The sequence below is a fragment of the Sander vitreus genome, chromosome 9 (assembly GCF_031162955.1).
Source record: "Sander vitreus isolate 19-12246 chromosome 9, sanVit1, whole genome shotgun sequence".
Lineage (NCBI taxonomy): Eukaryota > Metazoa > Chordata > Actinopteri > Perciformes > Percidae > Sander > Sander vitreus.
Window position 1 is genome coordinate 13,542,765 of NC_135863.1, and position 25,417 is coordinate 13,568,181.

A 25,417-nucleotide genomic window follows, 5' to 3' on the forward strand; every position below is an offset into this window, starting at 1 on the left:
CAATCTGAGTACTTCTTCCATCACTGTGCTAAATTAATACATTTTATTTTACACACAAGGTACCACCAGGTTTCCACAAGTAATTAATACCATTTAGAATGAAATTTAATACCAACTTCATGAACATACTGGCAGAAGTATGTAGGATATAATGGAATATCAGAAAGGATTTTAGGCTATAAAACTAATTGTTTACCAAGTACTTGAACTTAATACATATAGTGTGGTACTCAAACATACATGCTTTGTGACTAAACAATGAAGGAGTCATTTAATATTATTAAAAGGACAATTGAAATGTTAGAACTTTGTGAAAGAAATTTAAGACTTTTAAGGCCTTAATTTTCAAATATTATATTTAAGACATTTTAAAGACTTTTAAGATCCTGCGGGTACCCTGTACACAACAGAAAGAGGGTGGAAATAGTTTTTTTTCCCTTGTTGTTCAGCATGTTTTGACGACAAAGTCAGTGCTGCCTTACTGCACACTCATTGCATAGTAGTGTAGTGGTTACTGAAGATAATATACTGTTTTTGTTCCTCACATCTTATTAAAACTGAAAAGTACTTGATCAGTTATATATCAGATATATCTATACACTAGATTGTGCCAAATAGCATATTATGATTAAGCGAACTGGCAGCTTAGTTAAATGAAGAAAAAAAATCAAAAATCTTTTTCAACGACCTTCAGTTTAGAGCTAAAATGATTGGTCAATTAATCTGCAACTTTTGTAATAATCAATTAGCTGTTTAACTTGTTTTTCAAACAAAAATGCCAAACATCCAGTGGTTCCAGGTTTTGGCACATTTCCACATTTTACATTAAAATAAACTCAATTCTCTTTTGGGCTGTTCAAGAAGTCCCATTCGGCTCTGAATAAAAATAATTGTTAATTGCAGCCCTACTTCAGTTTGGCGTTACTTAGCTTAATCTTTTTGACTCAACTTTTCTATCAGCACACAAAAAAATAACTCAACAGTCTGGCCAGCATTTTATTGTCAACATACTTTCAGAACAAAGACAAATTGACACAACCAATAATTATAATACCAATAATTTTTAATAATAGACACTTTAATCTGTAGTACACTTTAAACCTCCGCACACCTCCATGTTAAAGGAAGTCCAAAGACAAACCATCTGCTGAGTTGAGGAGGCTTTTCAGTGGGGTTGATCAGTCACTTCGTTTAGGAGTCGTGAGCTAAAGAGTTCAGTGTTTTCTTTAAAAACCGCCTGGTTCAAACTAAAGACACAGGGGCAGCTTATCTCTTGAATACTCGTCCATGAGGCCGTAGGGAAATGAATATCACATGATTTTCTTTAAGTAGTGTCTCAGGAGAGGGTTTACCTTGTGAGGGATCATACACATAAAGCAAAGCCTGTTGATGTTGATAAGTACTCTGGAGACTAATCCATTAATAGATTGGTACACATAAAAATGTACTTGAGACTGAAATCCAGGGTAAACGTTTTGATAAAATGAGTGGGTTGCAGATTTGTTTTCCCACAACTTTATACCCATCATTAACTATGCTATTAACTTCATAGAGTTATTCCCCCCCAACATACTCTGGTGGTTAATAGAACTCTCTACAGGGCCACTAAACAGATTAAACCCTAGAATTAAAACCAGCCTCAAGAAAAATAAAAATAAAGTCCAGTAAAGCCGTAACAAGTGAGGTCTTTAGGGGTCCCAAGACAAACCTAATGGGTCACCAAATGATTAAAAGTGCCAGAAAGAAAGATAGAAAAAAAATTGTTATGTAAAGTTTTCTCATTTTTTTTTCTGGCTTCCCCACAATTTCTGTTTTATTCCTGTGAAATACTGAATACTTTTTATTTTGGGGGCCTCTAAAAATCTACGGTGTCAATTTGTGAGCTTTAGCGGAGCTGCTATGCAGATTTTTTACAGAGCCAGGCTAGATGTTTCACTCTGTTTCCAGTCTCTATGCTATGCTAACATAAGCTAACCAGCTGCTGGGCCCAGCTACATATTTTCCAAGAACCTAATATTCTTTAAAGTGCAAATAAGGTTGGGAACCACTGTAAACTAAGATTTGTTGGAGGAGAAACCCCATTTAAGTATGAAGAATTTGAGTACAAGAAATGATTACCGCATTGAGAATTATTTTGCTGCATGTTAATAGTATTACTCATTAAATTGTGCCTCTTATTTTGGACTGAAACCCTTTAACCATGTAGTGCAACCCAGGTGACAGGAGTTTCATAAAAGAAACAACATTTCACAGTGAAGATTCATGTTCTTACAACGAACATCAGAAAAATACCCAAAGAGTGACGTCCCAACCCCACAACAACAGTGCAATTAACTCGACACTATTATTCCAAAACTTACGTTAGAAAACAAGTGCTGATTAGGCTGGCGCGCGCACACACACACTTTGAAACTCTGAAGTCCAGTTCTATAAACTGAACTTTCCAATGTAACTCCACTAGCTCTACCAGTCTAAGTTCATTGGTCCCAGAGGCACATAAGCGTGGCTAAAAGCTTAAAACAGGACAGTAAGGCGCGGGGAAATGAAAGGATAAGTTAAGTATCTTCCACAATTTCAAATTTAATGTCTTTTTACTTGCCATTTGATTATTATTTTTTAAATAGATCCTGCTATTTTAGGTCACAAAAACAAACTTCAGCTAAGCCAGTAGCCAATAAAATTAACAGAGTTGAAGCAGTTGCCAGAATCTGCAATTGTAGCAAGGAGAAATGTCAAACCTGGTTACAATAGTCATTTTAAATACTAGTTTTCCTGATCTACCTAAATCCCAAATATATTAGTTTTACCACAGAGGAACAAAGTGCCAAGACATTTAGTGAATCTCAAGCCCTTTTCGCACACTTTTGTCACACACCTGTCACAATGTCTTTTTTTTTATACTGCCACTAGTAGTCACCATAGTTTCAGTCATAAAGTTTCTTATGTGCAAGGAAATGTCATTAAACAATTATTTAGGAATTCAATTTTGAGGATGAACAAATCTCAAGTTAATAAAAAAAATTATGAGAATATTTTTAAAGCCATGTTTCCTTAAGGAAATCCTGATTAGAAACGCATACACACAACATATTCACGGAAAATCGACTCCAATCGACTCAAAGTGCGTGTGTGAAAGGGGCTTAGCTTACACTAAATGCATTTAAATCAACAGATTTTACAAAAACAACTGATGCCATGATGTAGTAAAAACTCACACACCTGGCAATCTCTAGAGATCAAAACATTTGTTCGCTGTATTGTCACCCAGGTCTGAGAGGACTGGAACGGAAAGAGGCGGTCAGTGACTACAATCAGGGTTGCATTGTGCTCTTTTGTCTTAGAGTTTCTTCTGTGAGCAGCACTAGGGCCCACCTCCCTCGTCTTCTTGTTCCTCCATGTTTTTGCGCGCCATCCTCTCTCTCCGCTCTGCCAGCCGCTGACATCGAGGACAGTCTTTACCCGTCCGGAAGCAGCTGCGATGGTAACAGGCATGACATTCTGTAAAGGGGGAACATCACAAAAACAGGAGTCAGAGATGTTAACACTTCAAAGCAATTACAGCACAAAGGAAGATCAACAGTATTCACAGAGAGCAGCTCCCTTCGGCGAAATCAAACAAGCCTGCTTAAACGTTAAACCAGTTAAACCAGTTTGCTGATAATGAGAAGTGATGTTTCAACAGAACAGCCAATCACAATCAGACCCGACGGAGGCAGGGGAGTATAAAAGACACAGAAGTTACAGGCAGCATGGCAGAAGGGAGGAGGAAGGAGGCATGTTAGATGGCTGATACACTGGGAGACACACACCACACCCTAAACCAGTTCAGACACATCCTATTCTTCCACCACAGTGCTTTAAAACTCTTCAGTGTCTTAACAGATAGTTAAGACTGCAATGATTTCACTGAAATTATTTTGGTTTCCAAAAAATTATATATTGAAAGATAAGATCAAATGAAAGGCAAATCAACTTAAAGAAATTGTGTTTATTTCATGTTTACATAAAGATGAAGCTTAAATAATAGCAACTAAAAGAATAAATTACACATTCATTTTTAAACATGTAGTCACCTCACAATAATGAGACATTCTTCCTTCAACATAAATCTAAATAAAAACAAAATGGCTTAAAACAGGCAACATTCCCTCTAAACTGGAGAAAGAGTCTACATTTAAATGTAACACCACTGATTTCACACAGGGAGATGAACGGATTAGTGAAATCAGCTGAAGTAGTGTTTGTTGGGGATAAAAACTCCATTGGCTCAGAGGGATTCGTAAACGTATTATGAGTAATACACCACTGTGGTATCGTTGGTCATCCTTGTAGCCAAGAAAAAAGCAGTAGAGAGCTCAGAGCCAAAGAGAAGGAAACTGGACCACTGATGACAGCTTCAGTTATCAGCCATCATGCTTCCCAACACCTCTGGGATCAAAACCAAAAGACATCCACCACCAAATAGCTGCCAGATAATCTACCCTCCATCAGTTGTGCAACTGCGCAAACATCAGAACCAAAGCAAAGAAATACCAACACCACTTTAGTGCAAAGGACTTGCCAAAATGTGCCAAATGAGATCAGAAGAAGTGTACAAAATGTTTCAAACCACAAGTCGGTTGAAAGGTGGTGAAAAGTCAGATTAAAGTGAGGCAGAAATATAGAGGTAGGACAGCACAATTCATCCGATTGAGCAGAGTTTACAATTCTTACAACAGTAAAATACTTGGGGAAATAGAGAGTAAGACGAAAAGAACAACACCACTCTCATATCGGTCTGCTAAATATGAAGCTACAGCCAGGAGGAAGTCACTGCACCAAGTCAAGAAATACGTTTTAATACTTTGGTTCTTGGAAGGATAAAACTAACAAGCTATAACATGTTAAATCAGTGAACAAAAAAGTCAAATCTGCCAAAAATGTTCAGGATTGTAGGTGCAGCCCTACAAGGAATTATTTGAAATCTACAGACTATAAACGCTGCCAAAAACATGCAAAACAAGAGTGAATTCTGACAAAATAAACCTACGTAAACCTACAAAAACTATATTTACTTTATATGATTAGAAGAGGTTAACTAATCCTGAAGCCCTCAATAAACGGTTATCAATCAGCCAATATCTGGACAAATACAAGCCACTGTTTTATCCAGCAGATCCATCAAATAGTGATTAAGTGTGTACAGTAACTGGGCAGCCTGGTTGACACCAGACCCTTCTCAGTTGTAACTGAGAGTGGGTCTGGGCAAGCTTCATTCGCAGCTCATTTCCAAAGGGGCATCACCAACGGACACCGCTCAAATGCCTCTGGGCGCATTGGATAGTCCTTCAACCAATCAGACCCAACGATCCGGGTGACGTAGCAGCAACAGCAACGGGTTTGGTAGCCGTCATGTTGAATGTAAACAAAAAGCTGCTCGCCATCGCTGCGCTATCGTGTAAAGCCCGCCTCAACGGTTGTGATTGGTGCCTTGATTTGGAAAAATTGGAAATGGGCTTGAATGGGCTCTTGGCCAGACTGACTTGCAGAGCAAATCTCAAATTTGCCAGAAGTTCGTCAGGGTTTTCCTAGGCTAGTAACTTGGCTGATTGTAATGTGACTTGGTCTGATCATTTAAGGATACAGCATTCCTTAGCAGCTTGAAATACTGTATCTCTTAGCCTTATATTGCCCTTAGTCTTGTCCTCCACCTCTCTCAGTACAATAATCTACATCATTTGTCTCTGCACTCGCTCCACCTTCTGTCTTGCCTTCCTTTTCTGTCCCTTCCCTAATCTTCCTGCCTCCGTTTTCTCTCCTGGCTGTGCGAGTTTTACGACCTCTCCAGGTAGTTTGGGTTATGAAGGCTGGCTCATGTTGGCCTTCTTCCTCAGTATGCATCTCTCCTTTCCCATCACTCTCCCCACTTCTATTCTCCTCTGCTTTGCTCCCCCCTCTGGAGAAAACAGCTGACAGCCAATGGGGTTTTAACACATTCATAAGTGTACGTTTCTCAACGTTTTCTGCACCAGATTTTTCTCTCTCTGCTGCCTCCGTTTGGCTTCTGTCTGAAATGTAATCATTCTCCTCGGCCTGCCTGTTGGCTTTTCCTTCCTCCTCAGATCCTGTTTCTTTCCCTTTAGACTCTTCCTCTTTCACTTCTGTCTTTCCTTCAACCTCTAGCTCTCTTTTTGAGAAACCCTTGGCAAGACTCGCTAACCCTGATACCTTCCAACGTCCTTTCCTCTCTTGTCCCACATCTAGACTTTCATTGCTGCTGTATGTTTCGCTGTCACTATCTCTTCTGTCTCCTTTTGATATGTTATTCTTTAGTCTGTCTATGTGAAGAACCTTTAATAAGTTCACCTTTTCCCTTCTTGCATGCACATTTCCCCTTTCCTTACTCTTTGCAATCTCTTTGTTGCATTCTCCCCCATGTTGACCATTTCCACCCTGTTCTCCACTTTCATCACACTTCACCTCTTCCCCTCTTCTCTGTCTCTCCCCTGTTATGTCACCCCTTTCTTCTTGCACTCCACTCTTGACCCCCTGATCCTCACCTAGCCCTAAACCTTCCTCCCCTCCCTCCCCCTCTCTCCTGTCTTTGGCGAGGGCCCTTGCCAGTCTACGAGGTTTGGAGATCTTCCAGTCTCTCCAGGTAAGTGTAGTGAAGGGGTGGAAGGCTATTAGGCCACCCAGGCCTGCCACCAGCGGAGAGGGCTCACCTTCGCAGCGCTGGCACTTGTTCAGCTGGAAGGGGAAGATGATGTCTTTGTCGTTGCCGCAAAACTCGCACACGAAGCCCTTCGCCTGGCACAGCTGGGGGAGATAGAAGAAAAAAAAGTGTCCGAAAAACCAGACATTTGATTAAGGTGGGAATCTGGGGTTATTTGCTGACATTACAACAGTTTCTCGTACTGTACGATAGCCCACTACAAATTAAAACTTGCACGTTTTATCACTGCAATAAATGAACTGGATAAACCGTCCATGTTAAAAGAGAAGGCACATGGTTTTCTTACCACACAGCCAGCTGCGTGCGTGGTACCAAGTTTAAGCAGCTCTTTCATTCGGGGAGCCAGTTCCCCGTTGCGCACAGCAGTGAGGTCACTGAGGGAGAAGAGGTGAAGGTCCTCTGTGAGGTGACCTGGCAGGCTGTCGAACTGGTCCAGCAACCTGACACACACACACACACGCACACACACACACACACACAATGACTGACTGTCTTTGCAGGGAGAATAGTTAATCATTTTGTTTTTATAATTATTGTGAAACTAAAACAGGTGTACAATTCTTACTCTTTAGCAAAGCGACAGGTCTTGAAGAGATTTTTCATATGAAACAGCTGCACCCTCAAAACCTAAACAATAACAAATTGGAGAAAACATGATCTTGTTACTTTAACAGACTGACAAAAACACACAGCCATACAGTTTAATACACGATGGCAGAAGGAACAAGAAGGCCAAGTTCCAGTTTCCAGTTACAGCATCTGTGCTGTTAAAGGTTTAATATCCAGTGTCCCTGCCAGCTGACTGATGTGAGCAAGCATCAAATTTCACCTCTTTCTATTTTTCAGTAGGTATAAGCTGCCTTGATACACCTTTAAAAACAATTCTGTGCCATTTTATCGCTCCATGAAAAGGTTTTAATGCTCTTTGAGCACGATTCTGCCTAATCACGTACATAAGGATGTGCCTTTTTCAGTATCACCTAACCGTTTGATGTCAAGAACATAAATGGCTCTCTGGTGCATTTTAAGCAGCAACATTTGTCACAGGTTTGCTATTTTACAATTAAAAGACGTAATGCTCAGCGAACATTCTGGTTCTCATTGGCTGTTTAGCTAATTTTTAACTTTTAACTTTACAAACAAGCATGGTTATTATGGTGGGGTTACCACTAGTTACTGGTAAAAACTAAAAAACTAAACAGAGAAATGCCCAATTTCCCATCCCGCTGCTGCCTCTGTGCTTACCCTGACAGCCTCCAGAGCTTTGATCTTCTTGTACAGGCCACTGTTTATGTCATTGGGGTTGAACAGTGGGTCACCAGTAATCTTGCTCAGCAGGTCCCGGGCAAAGTTGCTGACATAGTACTTGCTAAAGTCCCACTTCCTCAGCACTCGTCCGGGAACCACCGCCTGCGCGTTCTCATGGCAACACTGGCAGAAGTAACGGCCGAGGTATTCACAGTAGCGCAGTCGCTTGATATAATCTTAAGTATGGACAGACAGCAGAGACACAAGTGGGGTAGAGGTAAGCATATGCAATGATTCTGTGTCTGAGAACAAAAAGTAAAGGCATCATTTTTATATATAAAGGGGAAATGCCACAGGTAAACACAGTTTTCGGCCAGCTGATCAAGTGGAAAAACAAGTCTTATAGTTGCAACAACAACTGAAACTGTGAATGTGTGTTTTTGATACAGTTTGATTGATGGAAATCTCTCCAAATGCATGTTAAAACTTAAATCAAGTATTCCTGCGGTTTGCTGGTCATACCTGGGTCGATGCGGGTGCCACAGCCAGCGCAGCGGTAGTTCTGTTTAGCCACAACTATCTTCCTCCTGACAGGGAAAGAAAACGTGTAAGAAACATACATTTTAAACCACAAAGAGCAGGGACAGTGGTCTAACCTACACATTTAGAAATAACTAGCTGGGTGTGTCATGAAAAAGATGAAGACAACAAATGTATTCACAAATGAACGAAAAGAAAAAAAAGAACAAAAAGAAAGTGAGAAAGTCTGTGAGGGCAGAGAAAACTTGGTGTGGACTCACTTGGGAGTGGAATGAATGTTGAAGATGATCTGCGGTCGGGGCGGCGCCCACTCCAGGTTGCCTCGGACCCGAATCCTCAGCTTGTAGATGTCTGCGTGTTCGCCATCATCAGGCGAGATCGGCAGAGAATCAGGGATGGGCAGCAGCTAGGATTGAGCAAATATGTTTTTAATTGATATTAATTATTGCATGTTGAGTACCATGTGTGGAGAACTGCTATTCTGCAAAAAACTCCACGAAGATGTTGTACCTTCTGTGGAGCGTCGTGTTCTGGGACCAGCCAGTCGAGCTCCGAGGCTGCAGGAAGCTGCATGCCCTCAAATTGCCTGAGTAAACCCATGGCTACTGACTCAGCAGAGTTAGACTGGAGGAAGGATGGAGAGCTGAAAATACAAAAAGATATTTTATGCATACGTTTTTTCTGTTTGCCGCTAATCCACAGAGCCGTCATAAAATCCCCACTGTGGTTCATATTACCGTTAAAATGAATTGAGTCCCTGGTAAGGACCTTGGAGTTTTTTTAACCAACGTGTTGTTTTTTTCTGCGAGTAATTCAAGTAACATTCAACAGCATTCAATTATTAAGATTCAGAAAAATGACATTATTTTTTATTATTAAGAGGAAGAATGGAAAAAGGAAGTGGCTGTGTAACTTACATGGACTCTGAGCTGAGAAAAGACCTGCTGCTGGAGCTTACCCTGCGCTTAATGTCTGCATCTGGAAGACAATAAGGAAACGGTGAAATAAAAGAGATTTGACCACTCAGAAGCAGTGTACCAGTTATACGTGTTTTTATCCACCAGGCAGCTAAACTTTTAAGATTTGTAGAATTGAAAATAACTGTCAGATGATGGCTAAATTTGGTAAAAACAAAAAACAAAAACAGTTGGCTGGTGGATTGTGTTAACTTCTCACCATGACACTATTTACTACAGTTACTGCAGCTAAGCAGCATTCAATTTTTAGAGAAATATAGAGTGAGAGAGTTCTAAAGCATGCAGGAAAGCCAGAAAGTTTCAAAAGTAGAGCATTGCTGCCATATATTATAGTAACACTTCACAAACAACATGTAAGCTAAGATGTTGCAGTAAGCAGTATGGGTTTGGTAGAACAGGAGACCGCCTGCATGAATTCTTGGTTGACTATAAAAGCAACTTTCTGTCATAAGTGCAGCATTCTTGATTATTCAAATAAAAACACTGGTTAGACTTAGAGCCCCTCTGGGTTACAGTCAGTCAAATTTGAGCATGAGCAGGATAGAGCAAGTTAGTCATCTGCAGGATTCAACAAAAGCCCCATTGTTTAACACTGATAAAATATCCGGCTTAATTTATGCTTACAGTTTGACTACTGCAAAGTGAAACACACAGGATGATTTTTATCATCAGCGGCACAAGTAAAAAGCACAGGCATGGTGACTGACTTCTCACATCACATAAATACTATGACAGCGGATTTTCTGTTACAGTACTACCAAAATTAAATTTTCATCTCATCTCATGTAATCACACATGTGATTTCAGTTGTCGTTCAATTCTTTTGGATTCTGATTAGGTTTAAGGATTTTGGTTAAATTAGGGTAAAATACTTTGGTTAAAGGATGCAATTAAGAATAAATCATTTGGGATTATTAGGATAGACAGATGCATTTAATGTTCAGAAAAAAATACCACTTAATGCAGTCCAGGAAAACACAAAATTGTTATCAATATCACAATTTTACCATATCCCAAATCAATAGCTGGTCTTTTACTGTATCAAAGTTTGATATTATATTGATATATTGTCCAGCTATTTTTAGGAGCAGTCATGTTCATAATGGGCCTCAGACAAAAACAGCCTGTGCCCTTGATACAATTATCACTTTGCCAGTACTAAAACATGCTGTATGCAATATGCTGTATGATATAAGCTGTCACAAAAGAGACAATTAATATTGGGTTTACTTCAAACTTTAAAAAGGAACAACAAGGTGAAAAGGATGTGTATGTGACAGAAATCACACCTTATTCTGACTGGAGTCGCTTTGAAGATAATGAATAATGGGGTGGATGGATAGAGGAATAGTTAGTCGCCAAAGAATATCACTTCTTTACTCGCCCGTCTTCTCCTATGAGCCTCCCTAAACTCAACAGGTACAGGCACATTTGTCCAACAAATCCATGAAGCACTGAACAACAAGCACTAACACAAACCGCCAAGAGCACTATTCAGCTGAGGTGAGGAGGCAGCTGGCTCGACTCCAAACTGAAAAGTTGCAGTACATTTTGTAGGATACTGAGAGCCATACATGTTTTTATCTTAACATGGCCACCGAAGTACAACAAAGCATACAAACTTATGACAGCAGTTTAAACGGCCTGGTACAGAATAAAAAGTAGTTTATTTCCAACTTTTGGAAGTTTTGTTATTAATATTGTCAACCCAAAATTAAATGTAAAAAGATTCTTTAGTCATGCCTTTGCATAGTGTAGTACTTCCTTCAGGCTGGTACTGCATGACCTCAAGTGCAAGTACATACAGTCATGCAGAATCAAAAGTGAAAACTGCCAGTCTATGGATTTACTAAGAAATAAGAATCTATATCCACAAATAAGACGTCAGTAATTTGGAAAGTACATAGTTTGGGTATTTTTGAGGTTGATTCCTAAAGTGTCATTAACTTACTGTGAGTTGTGTTCACTGGAAGATTTTAACAGAATCAGTAAGTATGATTATGTAAAGACAAGAAAATAAGCTATAAACTGTAAATGGTTATGGTTGAAGCCCCATCCAGTTTAAGAGGAGGGATTAAAGGAAGAAATTCTCAGTTTGGAGTGGAGCCATCAGCTTCCTCTCAGAGGAGCGCCGCTACAGTAAACTGTCTTTTTTGTAGCTGTGGAGCCTCGCCCACCCGAGCAGCCTGCAGATACCTGAGAAGAGGGAGGCGAGTGACAGGGAGAGGCCGTTCTGAGACACCGCCAACAGGGACTGACCCTCACAGCCATCTGAGAGACAGAAACTAACACTCAGCACAACGGTCACCACAAGCACAAACATATTTAACACTCCACAGAGCTGCATGTCAGTGTCACAGGCAAACTGCACCGACACAGTACATGTGAAACTCATGCAGTTATACAGCTACAAGATACAATAAACTTTGTATGCTCAAACAGCAGTACTAAAAAGTGCAGTTATACACAAACACAGTCAAAACAATTCATAAAGTATATGAACATATGAAATCCCACAATCCATGTTAACAGCAATACATGTTGGGATATTTCTATGTGTAAGTGATTAGTCTCTTGCTGTTACCATTTGTTACACAAAACAGCATAGACATCTAAACCAATTAATTCAGAGGAAAATGTTGCTAAATGACTTCGTGAACACTGACTGGAATATACCTTAAGCTTTTCCAGACCAAACATCCATATCAAATTATCATGACGACTCACATGACTCTGAAGTCTGTATAAATAGCACAATTAATAAAAACATTTTACAGACCATCATTCTGTGACTTTTGTACTCAGACTTCCAAGTTTATGGTCCGTGGTCATGAAACGTGACATGCTTGGTGAGCAACATAAAGCAAATGTAGTGATGAGGTTGTGAATTATGACTGGAACAGAAAAACTCATTCATGCAGACCATTGATGAATTCTTCAGAGGCTTCCTACATATTTCAAATGATTAAAAAAAAAAAAAAAGCAATACTTCCATTGTACATGTGAATATTTTGGTGTAGCTTGTCTATTATCAAGTAAAAAGATGCCAGCTGAACTGACAAATACACAAAATGTGCAGTCATATGCCTGGTTTAGGGGGTTTGTTCACACTGAAAAGGAAATTGTGACACTCAAAAACAAATACTGTTAATCTTTCCTGGTGTTCCCTCATTCCCTCTCTCTACCTCGTAGTTCACACTCCTCCACCTCCTCAGCTGAGCCGGAGTCAGACAGGCCCTCGCAGGAGTCCTGAGAGCTCCTCCGGGAGCATCCGCTGTCAGTGGAGTGGAAAACTGTAGGAGAGGAAGGAGACGAGAGACAAAACAAAAGAATGAGGCAGAAATCAACAGTAGCTGTAGGAGCCATGTTTTCATCTTAACTTATTGGAAGTGGCGGACATTATTGAATATGGACACTGGTGAGAAAATAAACACACTATGATATGAAGTAAAGTTTTTCTGAGCTCTCGTCTAAACAACTCACGTCAATTAGCAGCGAGTATCGGCTAAGTATAGTTATAAGTATAGTTTATAGTCACTACAATTAAGTCAACCGTCAGCCTCTTTCTAATCAGCAACACCTGTGGTTAGGGACATGAACTTAATTAACCTGTGGCGTCTCGGCCTAAACAACACACCACCTAGTGCTCGGGAGAAAATGCACTTGAACACAAAATCAAATTGATAAGAAACATGGCTCCTACAGTAGCAAATGACACTGTGATGCAGTGAGACTAATCTACTGAGCAAGAAGAAAAACTTCAGATTCAAATTGTTAAAATACGTCAAAATGTTCTCATCCCAGCAATTATGAGCTGACAAGTTGTCATGTAAATTTGCAAGCTTTTGCAAGAACATTACAGATCCCAGGATGTCCCAGATGAAGAGAAATATATACAATTATAATACATTTCATTTTATGGATTGTCTTAACTAATGGACCTTAAAATACATTAGAGCACATCTATAATCTAGTGCTTATTGAAGAAACAAAAGTACATTTGTGAAAGTTACTGGAGATGCAAAAGAAATGAATCATTTTAAAGTAATGTTTAGTAACTAAAAGCATGTTTACTATTAGAAGACCATAAAATGGTTAATATACAACTAAAATATCTTAGTCAATTAAGAATTATATGAAGAAAAGAAACTTGCAAAAGAAAATTGCAACATCATGTGTTCGTACAAGGGACTACTTTCCCATTTTACGGCTCCCCACTACTAATGTTGCCTTACGGTGCTGGGAGGTCGCGCAGGGCGGCAGGCGGCTGCGTCGGATCAGCTGCCTCCGCAGGCGGATCTTCTGTTTGAGCTGCTGAATCTCACAGTCACTGTCTCCCTCCTCCTCGCCCCCCTCCTCCTCCTGACGCCGCAGGTTGTACTTCATCAGCTCGATGGCAGCGATAAGGGACTCTGAAATGCTGAAATGAGCATTCTCCTACAGAGCACGGAGAAAATGATCGATCAATCAATCAATCAATCAATCAATCAATCAGAGGAGGAGACTAATTCTATCTTTTCAGTCACGCAACATAATAAGTTTATAAGTTAGACTTTTTCTAAACCTTAAAATTTATTCACAGGTTTTGCTAAATTTTAGTACGGAGTTCTGGAATTTGTAAAGCACTTTGAACTGCATCAATTTGTGTGACTATATAATATATAATCACTAATTGACTAAATTAATGATGGATTAATTGATCAATCAGCACCAGTCAGACATAATTCATGTGCTCAAATGGACTCTGACCTTCTCAAGGTCAGCACAGCTGCCAAAGTCCTGCTCTGACAGGTAGCTGATGAGGCTCTGACCCTCTGACGGCTTCCTGAACATCCCATCTGTAACGCTGCTGCTGTACTGGGACCCATCTGAAGAGACCAAAACATGAACACAAAAAATACATGACACCAATACACAAAATAGAAACAGTAAAGTTGGTATTTGCAATTGTATTTTCTCCACTTAGGTGTGTTTCTGTTGGATTTTTTTTATGTCATCCATTTAAGCTTTTAAAATAAATGTCTCAAAAGCACCTGGTAAAAACTGAACAAAATAAAATGCTCTTAGCTTGCCAAAAGCCAACTGCATGCTATCAGGATATTTTATTGTCTAAACCATAATATTCCAATAACACATAATCAACCTTTCTATGAGCTTCCTGTTCAGGTCCAGAGTGTCACGTTTGTGGACCGACTCACTCGCAACATTCAAATTCACGAACTGAAAAATTATTTTTCTTCAACATTCCATGTCAGCTTTCCTGTCCAACTTCCTCCCATATTTAAATTTGCAGTGGACTTTCTTTGGCTCAAGTCTTTCGTAAACATCTATCAATCACAAGTTAAGAGCAACATTTTTTTCTACACTTATGCACTCCTTTTATGTGCAACAGTAGCTACGACATAAATGTAAAAGCAGTGGCCGGGTTAGCTCAGTTGGTAGAGCAGGCGCACATATATAGAGGTTTACTCCTCGACGCAGCGCCATGGGTTTGACTCAGACCTGCGGCCCTTTGCTGCATGTCATCCCCCCTTTCATGTCTTCATCTTTCCTGTGGAAATAAAGGCCTAAAATGCCCAAAACAATTCTTAAAAAAATAAATGTAAAAGCACATTTTAAAAGTATTGCAAACAGGAAACTCACGAGACTCCATGTAGAGGGAACTGGGAGTGCTGGCATCCTTGCGCTGAGGTGAGAAAGGGCTGTAGTTCTTTACACAGCAGTCATCAACTGCTGATTCTAAGAGACATAGACATGTATATGTTAAGTGCTTTTATCACCTAAATGCCAGAGTCACTAAAGTAAACACTGTATCCTTTGAAATGTATGGGAACTTGCATCACCATTCATACAAAAAGCAGGTTAAAAGCTATTCTGTTTTTCTTTAAAACAATCAAAATGTATGGAAATGGTTCATTGTATTGCATGCAGAAACAAAAACATGACTGCTGCCCTTTGTCAGTATAATGACTTGAATTAGGGATGTACAGATTCAGAAAAAAAAGAAGAAAAAAAAATCATCAGTGATACACTTCTATGTATAAACAAGATGTGTGCATGAGCAAAAACTAACACTGAAAGGGGTCATGGCCTCATCACATCAATATGTCCCGAGTAACACAAACCAAAACAGTTTAAAAAACATCAAAGAACAAAAAAAATATATGAGGAGCTGAAGGCAAGATTTGAAATGAGAGGGATGGAGAGAGTTCATCAGCATGCAGAGCAGGAAAGAGGGGTGGGATATAATGATGGAGCACAGTGGAACTGCACTGCCAACCTGCTACCGGATCTTCTATTATTATGGTGATTTTTCGGTGGCCCCCTCCTTTGCACAAAAGGTAAAAAGAGAGAGATAGAGCAAAGGACAGAAAGTTACCTCAAGCCAAGAAGGGGAAATAGAGAGCAAAGAGAATAAAGAGGTTAATTCGGAAGCGTTTAAAACCTTCAGACAGGAAGTGTGCACCTTCTGAAAAAGAGTGTGGCCTCGCCACAGAGCTACAAATAAACCCCATCTGAATCACACCTTCATTTTGTGAACGTTGTGCAAAAAAAAGGAATTGTTAATCAGGTATGTATGTTTTCATCATCTGCAGTAAACTGAAGCCTCACTATAGTCTAAAGCAATTGAATTCCGGAAATTATTAAAATGTAAGCCCAATTAATAAACTCCCCCCAAAAATCCCATGCCACCAAAGCAGATTTCAACTGATTACTACAAGTAGTGCGAACCATAATATGTTTTAATCTGTAAACATGCAGGCAGCACAAGGCAATGTTCAAAAAAGGTAAAGTCCGCACAACAGCTTAATGCTCCGGGAAAAAAAAAAAAAACTTTAATAGTGCAAATAAGGCACACCACGTTACGGCCCACAACCAAATTTGAACATTCACTTTTTGTCCTGCACCAGCAACTATGTGGATGTGCACAACACAACTTGAACTAGCATGAGTTACCTCCAAGTTTCTTACCGTTCCTGAGTTTCTGATTGACTCCTGTGTCAGAAAACGAGCGGGTGTGTGCTCGGGACCCCCGCCCCGGCCCCCTCTGACCCTCTGAGAAAGATGAGCGTCTGGGTGGGGGCGGGGCTATGGAACTCTGTTGCATGGACTGCTCCAGGGGGATGCCCTGCTCACTGCTGTGGGTGGAGCTTCGAGAGTCACAGCGGCTGCGTTGCCCTAGGTTACCAATAGCCAAGTACTCCGGACCATCGTCATATTCGCCTTCACCAGAGTCCCCGGCCTCAGGCTGAAAGGTGGTGGACAAGGGAGACTCTGTGAGGGAGATGCAATGGACTGAGACAGAGCCAGGACTGGGTGTCACACCCCGCTCGCTTTCCCCCGGCTGGGACACACACATCCAGGGAGCTCCAGGGCTGCTGGCTGGAGAGGTAGTGTCTGCAACAGAACAAGTAGATGGATTGAGACACAAGACCACAGATCTGCTTCTCTGTTTTTCCCCCCTTTCACTTGCTCAAGCTTTGCTCATGTGAAATGGATAAAGCCTCTTACAGATTGTTTCTAAAAAAAGTCCAAAAAAGTAACGATAATGTTGAAATACCTTTAGAAAAAAAAACACTCAGAAACAGTTTTATCCAATTTAGTGAGCACAGCCAGTTCAGGACATTGAGTTGTGGAGGCTGTATCAACACATTTTTCAATAACTGACCTTGTCCACAAACAGTCAGTCCTCTGTATGGTAAAATCTGTCTATTCACATACAAACTGTAGCGCATTTATAGTGCCATCCCCTAACACCACCCCCCATATCACTGTGTGTACCGATTACAGAATAGTGACCATCTACTCTTCATTTGCTTCACTCAATGTACAACTACAAAATCCTCCTAAATAGAGACCGACACATTAAGTCTGGTCCAAGACGAAACGGTTTGCTAAAATTCCGGTTTGCTAAAATTAGATTTGTGTTCGGCTTGATCCTGACCTGCTCTGACGTCATGCACACGTGGGCAATGATAACCTCACGAGATTAAGGCAGCCGCAGGTTCGAGACGCAGGCAGCGTAGTTGCTTTTCACCGACTGCAAGGCCCAGGGCATGATGGGAAACGCCTGGCTCTCAGCTGATCTAACAGCTGATTGATTCAGTATCAACTCAACATGATGACGTTTTATATAAACTTTTTATTGATTTTGAATTGGAGGGATTTTAACTGCTATTTGTCGGTTTTAAAGGCTTATTCTGTACAAACCACATGTGTGGCTGATAGTTACGTTTAGAAGTCAGAGAGACTAAATCCGTTCAGATTACAGATCATCTAGTGTTAAATTAAAATCAGCAACAGATCGCATATAAAGCATTTTGACAGCTACTCTGTCAATAAAAACTACTGGAGACTGTGTAGCCTACAAGCTGATATATGGGTCTTATAACATTTTATTAAAATCGGACCTAACAGGATGTGAGTATTTCTGTGACTTCTGTTCAGCCTGAAGGCTGCTGGAAACAGCTGTAAACTGTCCGACTTGACAGCGGAATTTTGTCACCGCCCCCATCTGCTCTCGTCCAATTTACAGACGAGGCGCAGTTCATCTCGAACGAGCCTAGTGTTTCAGGCAGAGGTGCTGCAGCAATGGGCAGTATGAGAAGCATAATGTTTTTTTTTAACATCAAAGCATGTAAACCTATTCTAGTAGACCCCAAGAGTACAAATATGACGCTTAAAAAGGAGTATGATAGGGGCTCTTTAATGTGAATCTTTTTGTAAAAGTAATAGAGACACAAATTACCCGAGTGAAACCCAAACAGATCACCTGCAAGCTGTCTGCCTTCCTTATTACAGCACATTTAGTTGAGCCTTATGAGAACTGCTGAATCAAAAGGAAAACCCTCAATAAAAGCATAACATAAACAAACCCCACATACACTTGTCCCTCTCCGCCCTTTCCTCACTTGTGCTTTTGCCGTTTTGCGATTCGACTCCCGTAGTGTTCCCAGAGTTGTTGCTAGTGGCGACTGCTTCTCGGAGGGAGCAGTTAGAGGTGGTGAGTCTGCGATTTAGAGATTCTCCTCTGGGAGCCGAGTCAACGTTCCTCCAAGCCCCACCAACCCCTGGCAACACACACAGGCTCTGGCTCTTCAATAGGCCCAGACACGGTGGGCCCTTCAGAGGGGACAGCTGGAGGGTGAAAAGGGAAGGATAAAATATTTAAGGCTTCGTCCCAAATGTGAATTTTTAAATCTGTTTTTGTCATACTTACAGTGATAAAACATAATGGATGAAAACAGGTAAAAACATTGTCAAAAACAGAAAGACAATATACGCAAATAAAATAGAGCTCAACATTACATAATGTCATGAACCAAAAAATAATGAATAGATGATGAACAAAAGATTAACAACAAAATGATAATGGATGTAAATGCAGTAAAGTAGACAGACTTTACTGAGGTCATTTCACGAGACCCACCCCGACAGTGTCTACTTGGGCCAGCAGTTTGGGGTTATTCTGCTCCACTGCTTCCAGACACTGGAACATGGCGGTCACATGAGGCTCGCTCAGCAGAAAGGCATCGTCTGAAAGGCAGAGACAGACAGACCGAGAGAAGGAGAGAGAAACAATGAGGGACACAAAGAGATAATGATGAGAGAGATAATTATTTAGTGGAACATAAGTGAAGACACAAAAGAGAAAAGTGAGGAGAGGAAGTCACAGAAAAGGACAGGAACAGACAAAGAGAATTGGGGAACAAAGACGTTTATTTAGCTGCTTCTTACTTTAGTTTACACTTCACATCACCGTCTTTTAAATTAAACCTAACCATTAACTGAACTCATTGTGAACATTAAAACTCACCATTATAGTATTTACGTGTATGCCCCAGATGTCGGAGCAGAGGTCGGAGCTGAGCCGAAAGCATGTGAACCTGTAAGCTGTGAAGGAGCCAACGCTCCGCCTTGTAGCTCTCACCAGCACTCTGCATCCCGCTGCTCAGCACCGGCTCCAGGTGACTGAACTGTGAACGGACAGAGAGGAGGCAAAAGAAAGTAAGAAATGTGAAACGGGGTCATATAGTGAAGGGAGAGGTATATGGGAAAGAGGTTGACAGGGGTACATAAAGCAGAGTGACATGACAAATGCTATTTATCTGAACATAAACAACATTTTTTTTAATGTTCTGTCTCAAACAGATTATTGTCTCAACACGACAACCAGTATCGTGGGATGTTGTTCCAATTTTTATCTAAATAGAGTGAGTGCAATGAAGAGTGAGAAAAAAAAACAAAAAAAACATATCAGCGCAAAACTAAGAGACGGCAGACAACATATCCATAACCAACCGTCAGATGATGATTTAATCATAATTAGACTCAAACTACTCTGTGTCTCTTTATTGTTGCACAGTCCTGTTATCACTTGACAGAGGGGACCGTTCTCCACAACACACAAAACGTTAGCACAACTGGTAATCCAGGAAGTGTAGTGACTCACAAGCTACGTGGAATGCATTGTATCAGTTAAAGGAAGGTTAGTTTCCTGCCACAGTGGCTGGTGGAGCAAACCAACAAATCTGCAGATGCCAAAATGTAAACCTCATCCGCATATGGATAACACACATTGCTATTTTTGCAGCCTACTATGCTTTCAGGAGTAAATCAGCAGTACGTTCTCTCCTAAACGCGATAACAGTGAATACATGCAGAGGCATATCATTTGTTGTTTGTGTGTGCGAATATGAACTACAGATCTGAAACACATCAGCACTCTCTTGCAGTAAATTTTTTTGAATTTCAGCACTGTCTTAAGCTTTTGAAACAAGCAACAGCATGACTCATGATTAAGGAATAAATAAAACTATTGTGCAACAAAAAAAAAAAAAAAAAAGAAACAGGGCAGAAACTTTAGTAACATCTTTGTTAAATACATTTTTGGCTCATACACAGTCAGCTTTACAGGTTTTGTGACTTATTTTCCCTTTATGGTCCTGTGCATGTACGAGTGAGCCAAAAACTGATTTTATAGTTGATAGATTTATAGATTTTATACATTTGCCCATGCTCCCACTCGAGATGAGATGTCTTATCAGTAAACTCCTAATTGCTGACACAGGTAAGCAGTGACTATTATTTCTTCAGTTTTAACCTGCTTAAGATTATGGGTAGAAGAAGACATACTTTAATAAATCGCACTAGGGGAAATTAATTTTTTTTAGTGCAGCATACCATATTTTCACATGGTCATATTACCAAGGTTTTCTGGGAACACAATGAAAACTGGATTGCAAAGTAATTTCACAATCTGAAAGCTCACGATAATCCTACCTTACACTGTTAAATGAGATGTAGCAGTTAACAATTAAAACTGTTCATGTGGCTAACAGTGATCATACCTGTTCAATGTGTGAGGCGAGGTGGGGGCTGATGTAGCGAACACACCACACAAACGGCCAATAGTCTCTCTGTTTGTAGTACACCTGCAAGACAAAACAACATGGCTCAGGGCTGCACAATATTTTGGGAATAACAGGGAAAAGAAATATCGCAATGTAAGTTTTTTCCAATATCGTGCAGGCCTATGATAAAACCTATTACACCCATTCCTGACAACCTGAGGGTAAGTGAGAAACTTACTCGCTGATGAAGAGAAGGGTTACATTCACTGGTAATGTAACTTAAGTTTAATTACTTCTGTATGTATGTTGTCAGTAGCATTTGTCTTAGCATCTGCAGCTGCAGTCAGATTCCCAACATAGCAGAAAGTGATATCACGGGTGTAACATAGGTGATCTGGAAATATTGAGCAAACGAATACTGCAGTTTGTTGTACGATTTTTGTGGGGTTATGGGAAAACACCTAGAACCAATTACTCCCCCATGTTCAAACAGACTTCCTTGCAGATTTCCAGGAAAGTTCAACAAAAGCTAACTTTGACCTGCAAATCTGTCAGAGCTGGCTGGAGGTCACACAGAAAGTGATTAGTAGTTGGTTCACAACAAACAAATAAATAAATACAGAAGGGAGAGTGTCATCAGTCAGATCTTCTGAGTGCTGACCTGCTCATTTTTCAGCCTATGGCTCAGGATGTTGTTCATGTCCTTGTGGAGCCGCTGCAGGCCGCCGTAACGTGACCACACGTTGGGGTTGTTGGTGGACACAAGACCCTCCACTGTGGTCTTCAGGCTGGACAGTATCTTCCAGTGCTCCCTCCTGTGAGGTAAACAGGGCAGCAGGAAGGAGTGAGACAGGGTGACGGAGGAAGTTTAGGAAGGACGTTAAGAAGTGCTGGTGTTAGCAGTGTTGTGGTTTAAATCATTACTCACATGACCAAAAATATTTTTCCCAAAATTAAAAATCAAGTCCTCAGCAGTTAAGATAACCTAGCTTTAATCTGAACTGTGACTAACTGGGAGTGCTGACTATCAATAAATGTGTTAGCAGTATCAACATACGTAAGCCTAAAAAGACAGATTGCCTATGGACTGTCCTAACTCCTCCCTATAAACTTGACAAGTTTGATCAAAAATACATTTTGTTATGAAAAATATTCAAATGTATGTATAAAAAAAAAAGGAAATAGTAACAGAACTAGTTGTATGTGTTTAATGTGTCTTCTCTTGTGATTAAAACAAAACTGTTTAAACTATAGAATAAGGATCAAACAATTAGGAAGCCTTCGCAACGTAGGTGGTTGCTGTGGCAACAACAGGCAGACTCTCCGGGCTGCCTTGAGCAGCTAACGTTAGCTAGCAGGCTTTTTAGACAATGTACCATGGATGTGTTAAGCAATGTACCGTTAAAAGTTACCGCGACAACAATGGCTTCTCTTTACAGTGGTATGGACAGTTTTCTTGGATGGAATACAGTGTAAATAAGGACGAGCTTTTCTGCAGCATGTGCAGACATTTGCCCAGCGGAGCTGACAGCCGGTCAGAGAGAGAGGAGTTTGTTTGAGTGCTGGCCCTTACAGAGGTAACATTAAGTAAAATGTGTTTCATGCTTCTTGCGTTATTATTTAAGTAACTTAGTAACCGTCCTATTAAGTAAGAAATCGTGAATACTGATGATGGCTTCTAGCTGAAACGCGTTTGTGTTTTGCCCACATTAAATAAGATAACTTATCTGTGAGTGACAGTTTTTTGTTTTCTTTGATGTCACTGCCGTGGACTCGATACACGGTCTAAGATTTGGAGCCTTGCTGGCCACTTTCATTATATCTTTTAAAATTCAAACAATGCTTGGCTGGAGGTTTTCATTCTTTGATTTTCTTTTACTGCTGGTAGCACATTTGCTGCTCATGATCTGACCATAGTCCTGAAGCAACAATGCTGTTATGAATGCACAAAGGATATGTTACATGTGCGATTTCTGTCTGATGTAGGCTATTCTATGCCATGCAGTATGTAAAAGCCTTCTCTGCTGTGTGGGTTCATGTTTAGTTGCCACTTTGTGCAATAAAACGGTTAATTTTATAACAGTGCTGTGCAGAGCCAATGCTGCTGGTTCTGCCGGTGCAAATATATATTTTAGCCTGAATAGGTTAAAAATCAACAGGTTTTTGTCTATATTGTTGTGTACAAACGTTTTAGACTGAGCTTTGTTGGTTGAGCATGTTGTAGACAGTACTGCTGTTGCCGTTGTAATGCAGTATGTTGGAAGGTAAAATTGTTGCCGTTTTTTTTTTCAGTTTGTCCTTTTTGCTACTTCTACGTCTTTTTGAAAATAGCCCACTCACTTTTGTACTGGCCCACCCAAAATACTATTTCTGCCTACGCCACTGGTCAGCAGTCAAACTGAATGCTATTAAAAATTAGTCACATAACTGCAGCAACTGGTCCAAAAAATCTGTTATCAGAAGACACCCACACTTGAGCGTGCATTCTTTGAGTATAGAAGAATTTAACAGGTCATCTGCTACGTATACTGTAATATATATGTCCTGCCTATACTTGTATATCGCATTGCACTTTTCTGCTTTTTCTGCACTTGAATCTAATCTAATCTTGAATCTAACATACCATACTTTAGCAAGTAGTGTGTGCTTAAAGGCAATATAAGATGTAAAAGTTAGCACCCAAACATAATTTGTTGTATCAAAATAAATCAATTAAGGTTTTAATCAAATCCAAGACACAAAAAACCTTGTTTTGTGCAAGAACAATTTAGTCATGCAGCAGAACTGACTAACCCACAATTGATCATTTTATTATTTACTCACAAACATCATTTCAGGCAGAGAAGTGGATGCAGATTGTGAAAAGTGAAGGTTATGAAACCTATGAATGGCACATTTATGAACACAACAAGCCTTTTTCTCATAGAGAGCAGCAGTGCCGAGCAGCATCACGAGTTCAGTTACCAAGCTAACTAATCAAATCATGTAACATGGAAAGAGGGAGGCTGAATGTTAGAGAACATTCTCCACATACTGCAAAGCATGATGTATTTATGCAACTTAGTGGTGTGTGTGTGTGTGTGTGTGTGTGTGTGTGTGTGTGTGTATGTACATATATGGAGTGAAATTCTACAAGGCTCAGTGAGGTTGTTGAGGATAAGGATAAACTCGGTTTAGTTGCTTGTGTGTGAAAAACAATTTCACCTACACGTTGCACTTTGTAGTTTAGCGTATTTGAAGCTAATGTACTTCTATGTGATTCTTGCTGAGTTTGTACCCTCATGGTTGAATGCACTTATTGGAAGTCGCTTTGGATAATAGCGTCAGTTGATGAAACGTGTTTGTGTTTGTGTGTTCTATTTGAGAAGAATCAAAGCATTTGTCCCTTCTCTCAAATTTATCTTGACGCTGCTTAAAATCATTACACAGTAATCGTGTTGTCAACAAATGCATGAATGTGTTATTTTGGGTGTCAGCTTGTGTAAAAAAAAAAAAAGAAGTCATGTAGCTTGCTAAATTGGGCAATATTTTAAACCAATCATGGATGGAATTTAGTGTATTATAATGGTGTATGATTATCCTGCACATTACAGCGACATCTCCCAGATGTCAACTTCATTTGACAGCTAGCGTTAGCGGTTAACACAACCTAGCTAGGAGATAGCTAGCTAGCTAACAGTTAGCATTCTTAACGCTAACTGTTAGTGAATGCCCTAGCAGATAGCTAATAAATGTGCATACGAATAGCTTAACTGCAACCAAACTTTCAGTATTAGTCAATTAGTTGACCTTTGGTATTAGACAGGTTGACAAGCTTCGCAGCTAATGGTGTGGTCAACCACTAACATGCCAGGTTAACCTAACCTAGCCGCTAGCACGCCAGCGTCAGTAATCCACCAGTGTTTTAAAGTTAGCTACCCAACAATATTACAATGGTTCAGCTCAAGTGAGTTACCGCTCCAAAAAAATCATCATTGGTCGTCTTTATTATCGTTAACTACCGAATGGGTTATCGGTGATACAGTTTCTAGTTTTGCTGTTTGTATAATCACGGTCACTGTTAGCACAGCCAGTCGGGTAACATTAAACAGTCCCGGGTGTCACTCACCTGCGCTCCTCCGCCTCTCCCTCCGCCGATATCTCCATGTCCTCCGGGCGGAGTCGAGTACCGTACAAAGCTGCCAGTTTCCCCGATAACTCCAATATCTTATTTCGTAAAACAAAATTTTAACTGCAGTAGTAGGGTAGCTTGAGGAAGTTACCCGGACTTCCAGTCTTCCGCCATCTCTGCCCCTCCTGTCGGAGCTGTGAATCAAAACAGTGGAGGCCGCATGATATCATTAGCAAGTGGGCGGTGATGTTATCCTCTGCCCTGCCCCCTTTTAACGATAATCGTGCTTTTACTCTCAAATAAGACCATAGTTAATTTACCTCCGTTGTTTTGCGAGTATGCTGGCGGGTATCACTGCGTTTACATGACTTGCAAATGTGTAAACTTAACTATTAAAAGCTCTGAAGCAGCTGGTAAAATAAAGAGCTTTCTAGAGACACACAACTGCTCAATGAAATTAACCTTAGCCATC

The 25,417-nt window shown here is 40.3% G+C and overlaps 1 protein-coding gene across 2 annotated transcripts; it reads right to left on the reverse strand.

Moving 5' to 3' along the window:
* Window positions 1-3,070: 3,070 nt before the first annotated feature.
* rubcn (rubicon autophagy regulator) lies at window positions 3,071-25,155 on the reverse strand. 2 transcript variants are annotated; one of them, XM_078258806.1, is made up of 21 exons: window positions 24,943-25,155; window positions 21,496-21,649; window positions 20,832-20,915; window positions 19,298-19,457; window positions 18,911-19,017; window positions 18,393-18,618; window positions 16,453-16,878; window positions 15,124-15,219; window positions 14,230-14,348; window positions 13,716-13,917; window positions 12,666-12,773; window positions 11,677-11,751; window positions 9,421-9,481; window positions 9,014-9,146; window positions 8,764-8,909; window positions 8,486-8,550; window positions 7,961-8,199; window positions 7,281-7,342; window positions 7,002-7,155; window positions 6,705-6,798; window positions 3,071-3,498 (listed from the first exon to the last, which is right to left on the reverse strand). In XM_078258806.1, exons 1-21 carry the CDS (start codon window positions 24,978-24,980, stop codon window positions 3,362-3,364), a joined length of 2,886 nt encoding a protein of 961 aa, XP_078114932.1. In that variant the 5' UTR covers window positions 24,981-25,155; the 3' UTR covers window positions 3,071-3,361. The 2 variants fall into 2 exon arrangements, with proteins under 2 accessions (XP_078114932.1, XP_078114933.1); XM_078258807.1 differs by lacking the exon at window positions 11,677-11,751.
* Between the last annotated feature and the right edge of the window lie 262 nt (window positions 25,156-25,417).

What these genes read in the sequence shown, in the direction of transcription:
- rubcn (XM_078258806.1), bottom strand. Translation starts at nt 24,980, where the DNA reads ATGGAGATATCGGCGGAGGGAGAGGCGGAGGAGCGCAG. An exon ending in TCGCCTCACACATTGAACAG is followed by an intron (nt 19,458 to 20,831) that starts GTATGATCACTG and finishes GTCCGTTCACAG; the next exon opens with TTCAGTCACCTGGAGCCGGT. An exon ending in AACACGACGCTCCACAGAAG is followed by an intron (nt 8,910 to 9,013) that starts GTACAACATCTT and finishes GCTCAATCCTAG; the next exon opens with CTGCTGCCCATCCCTGATTC.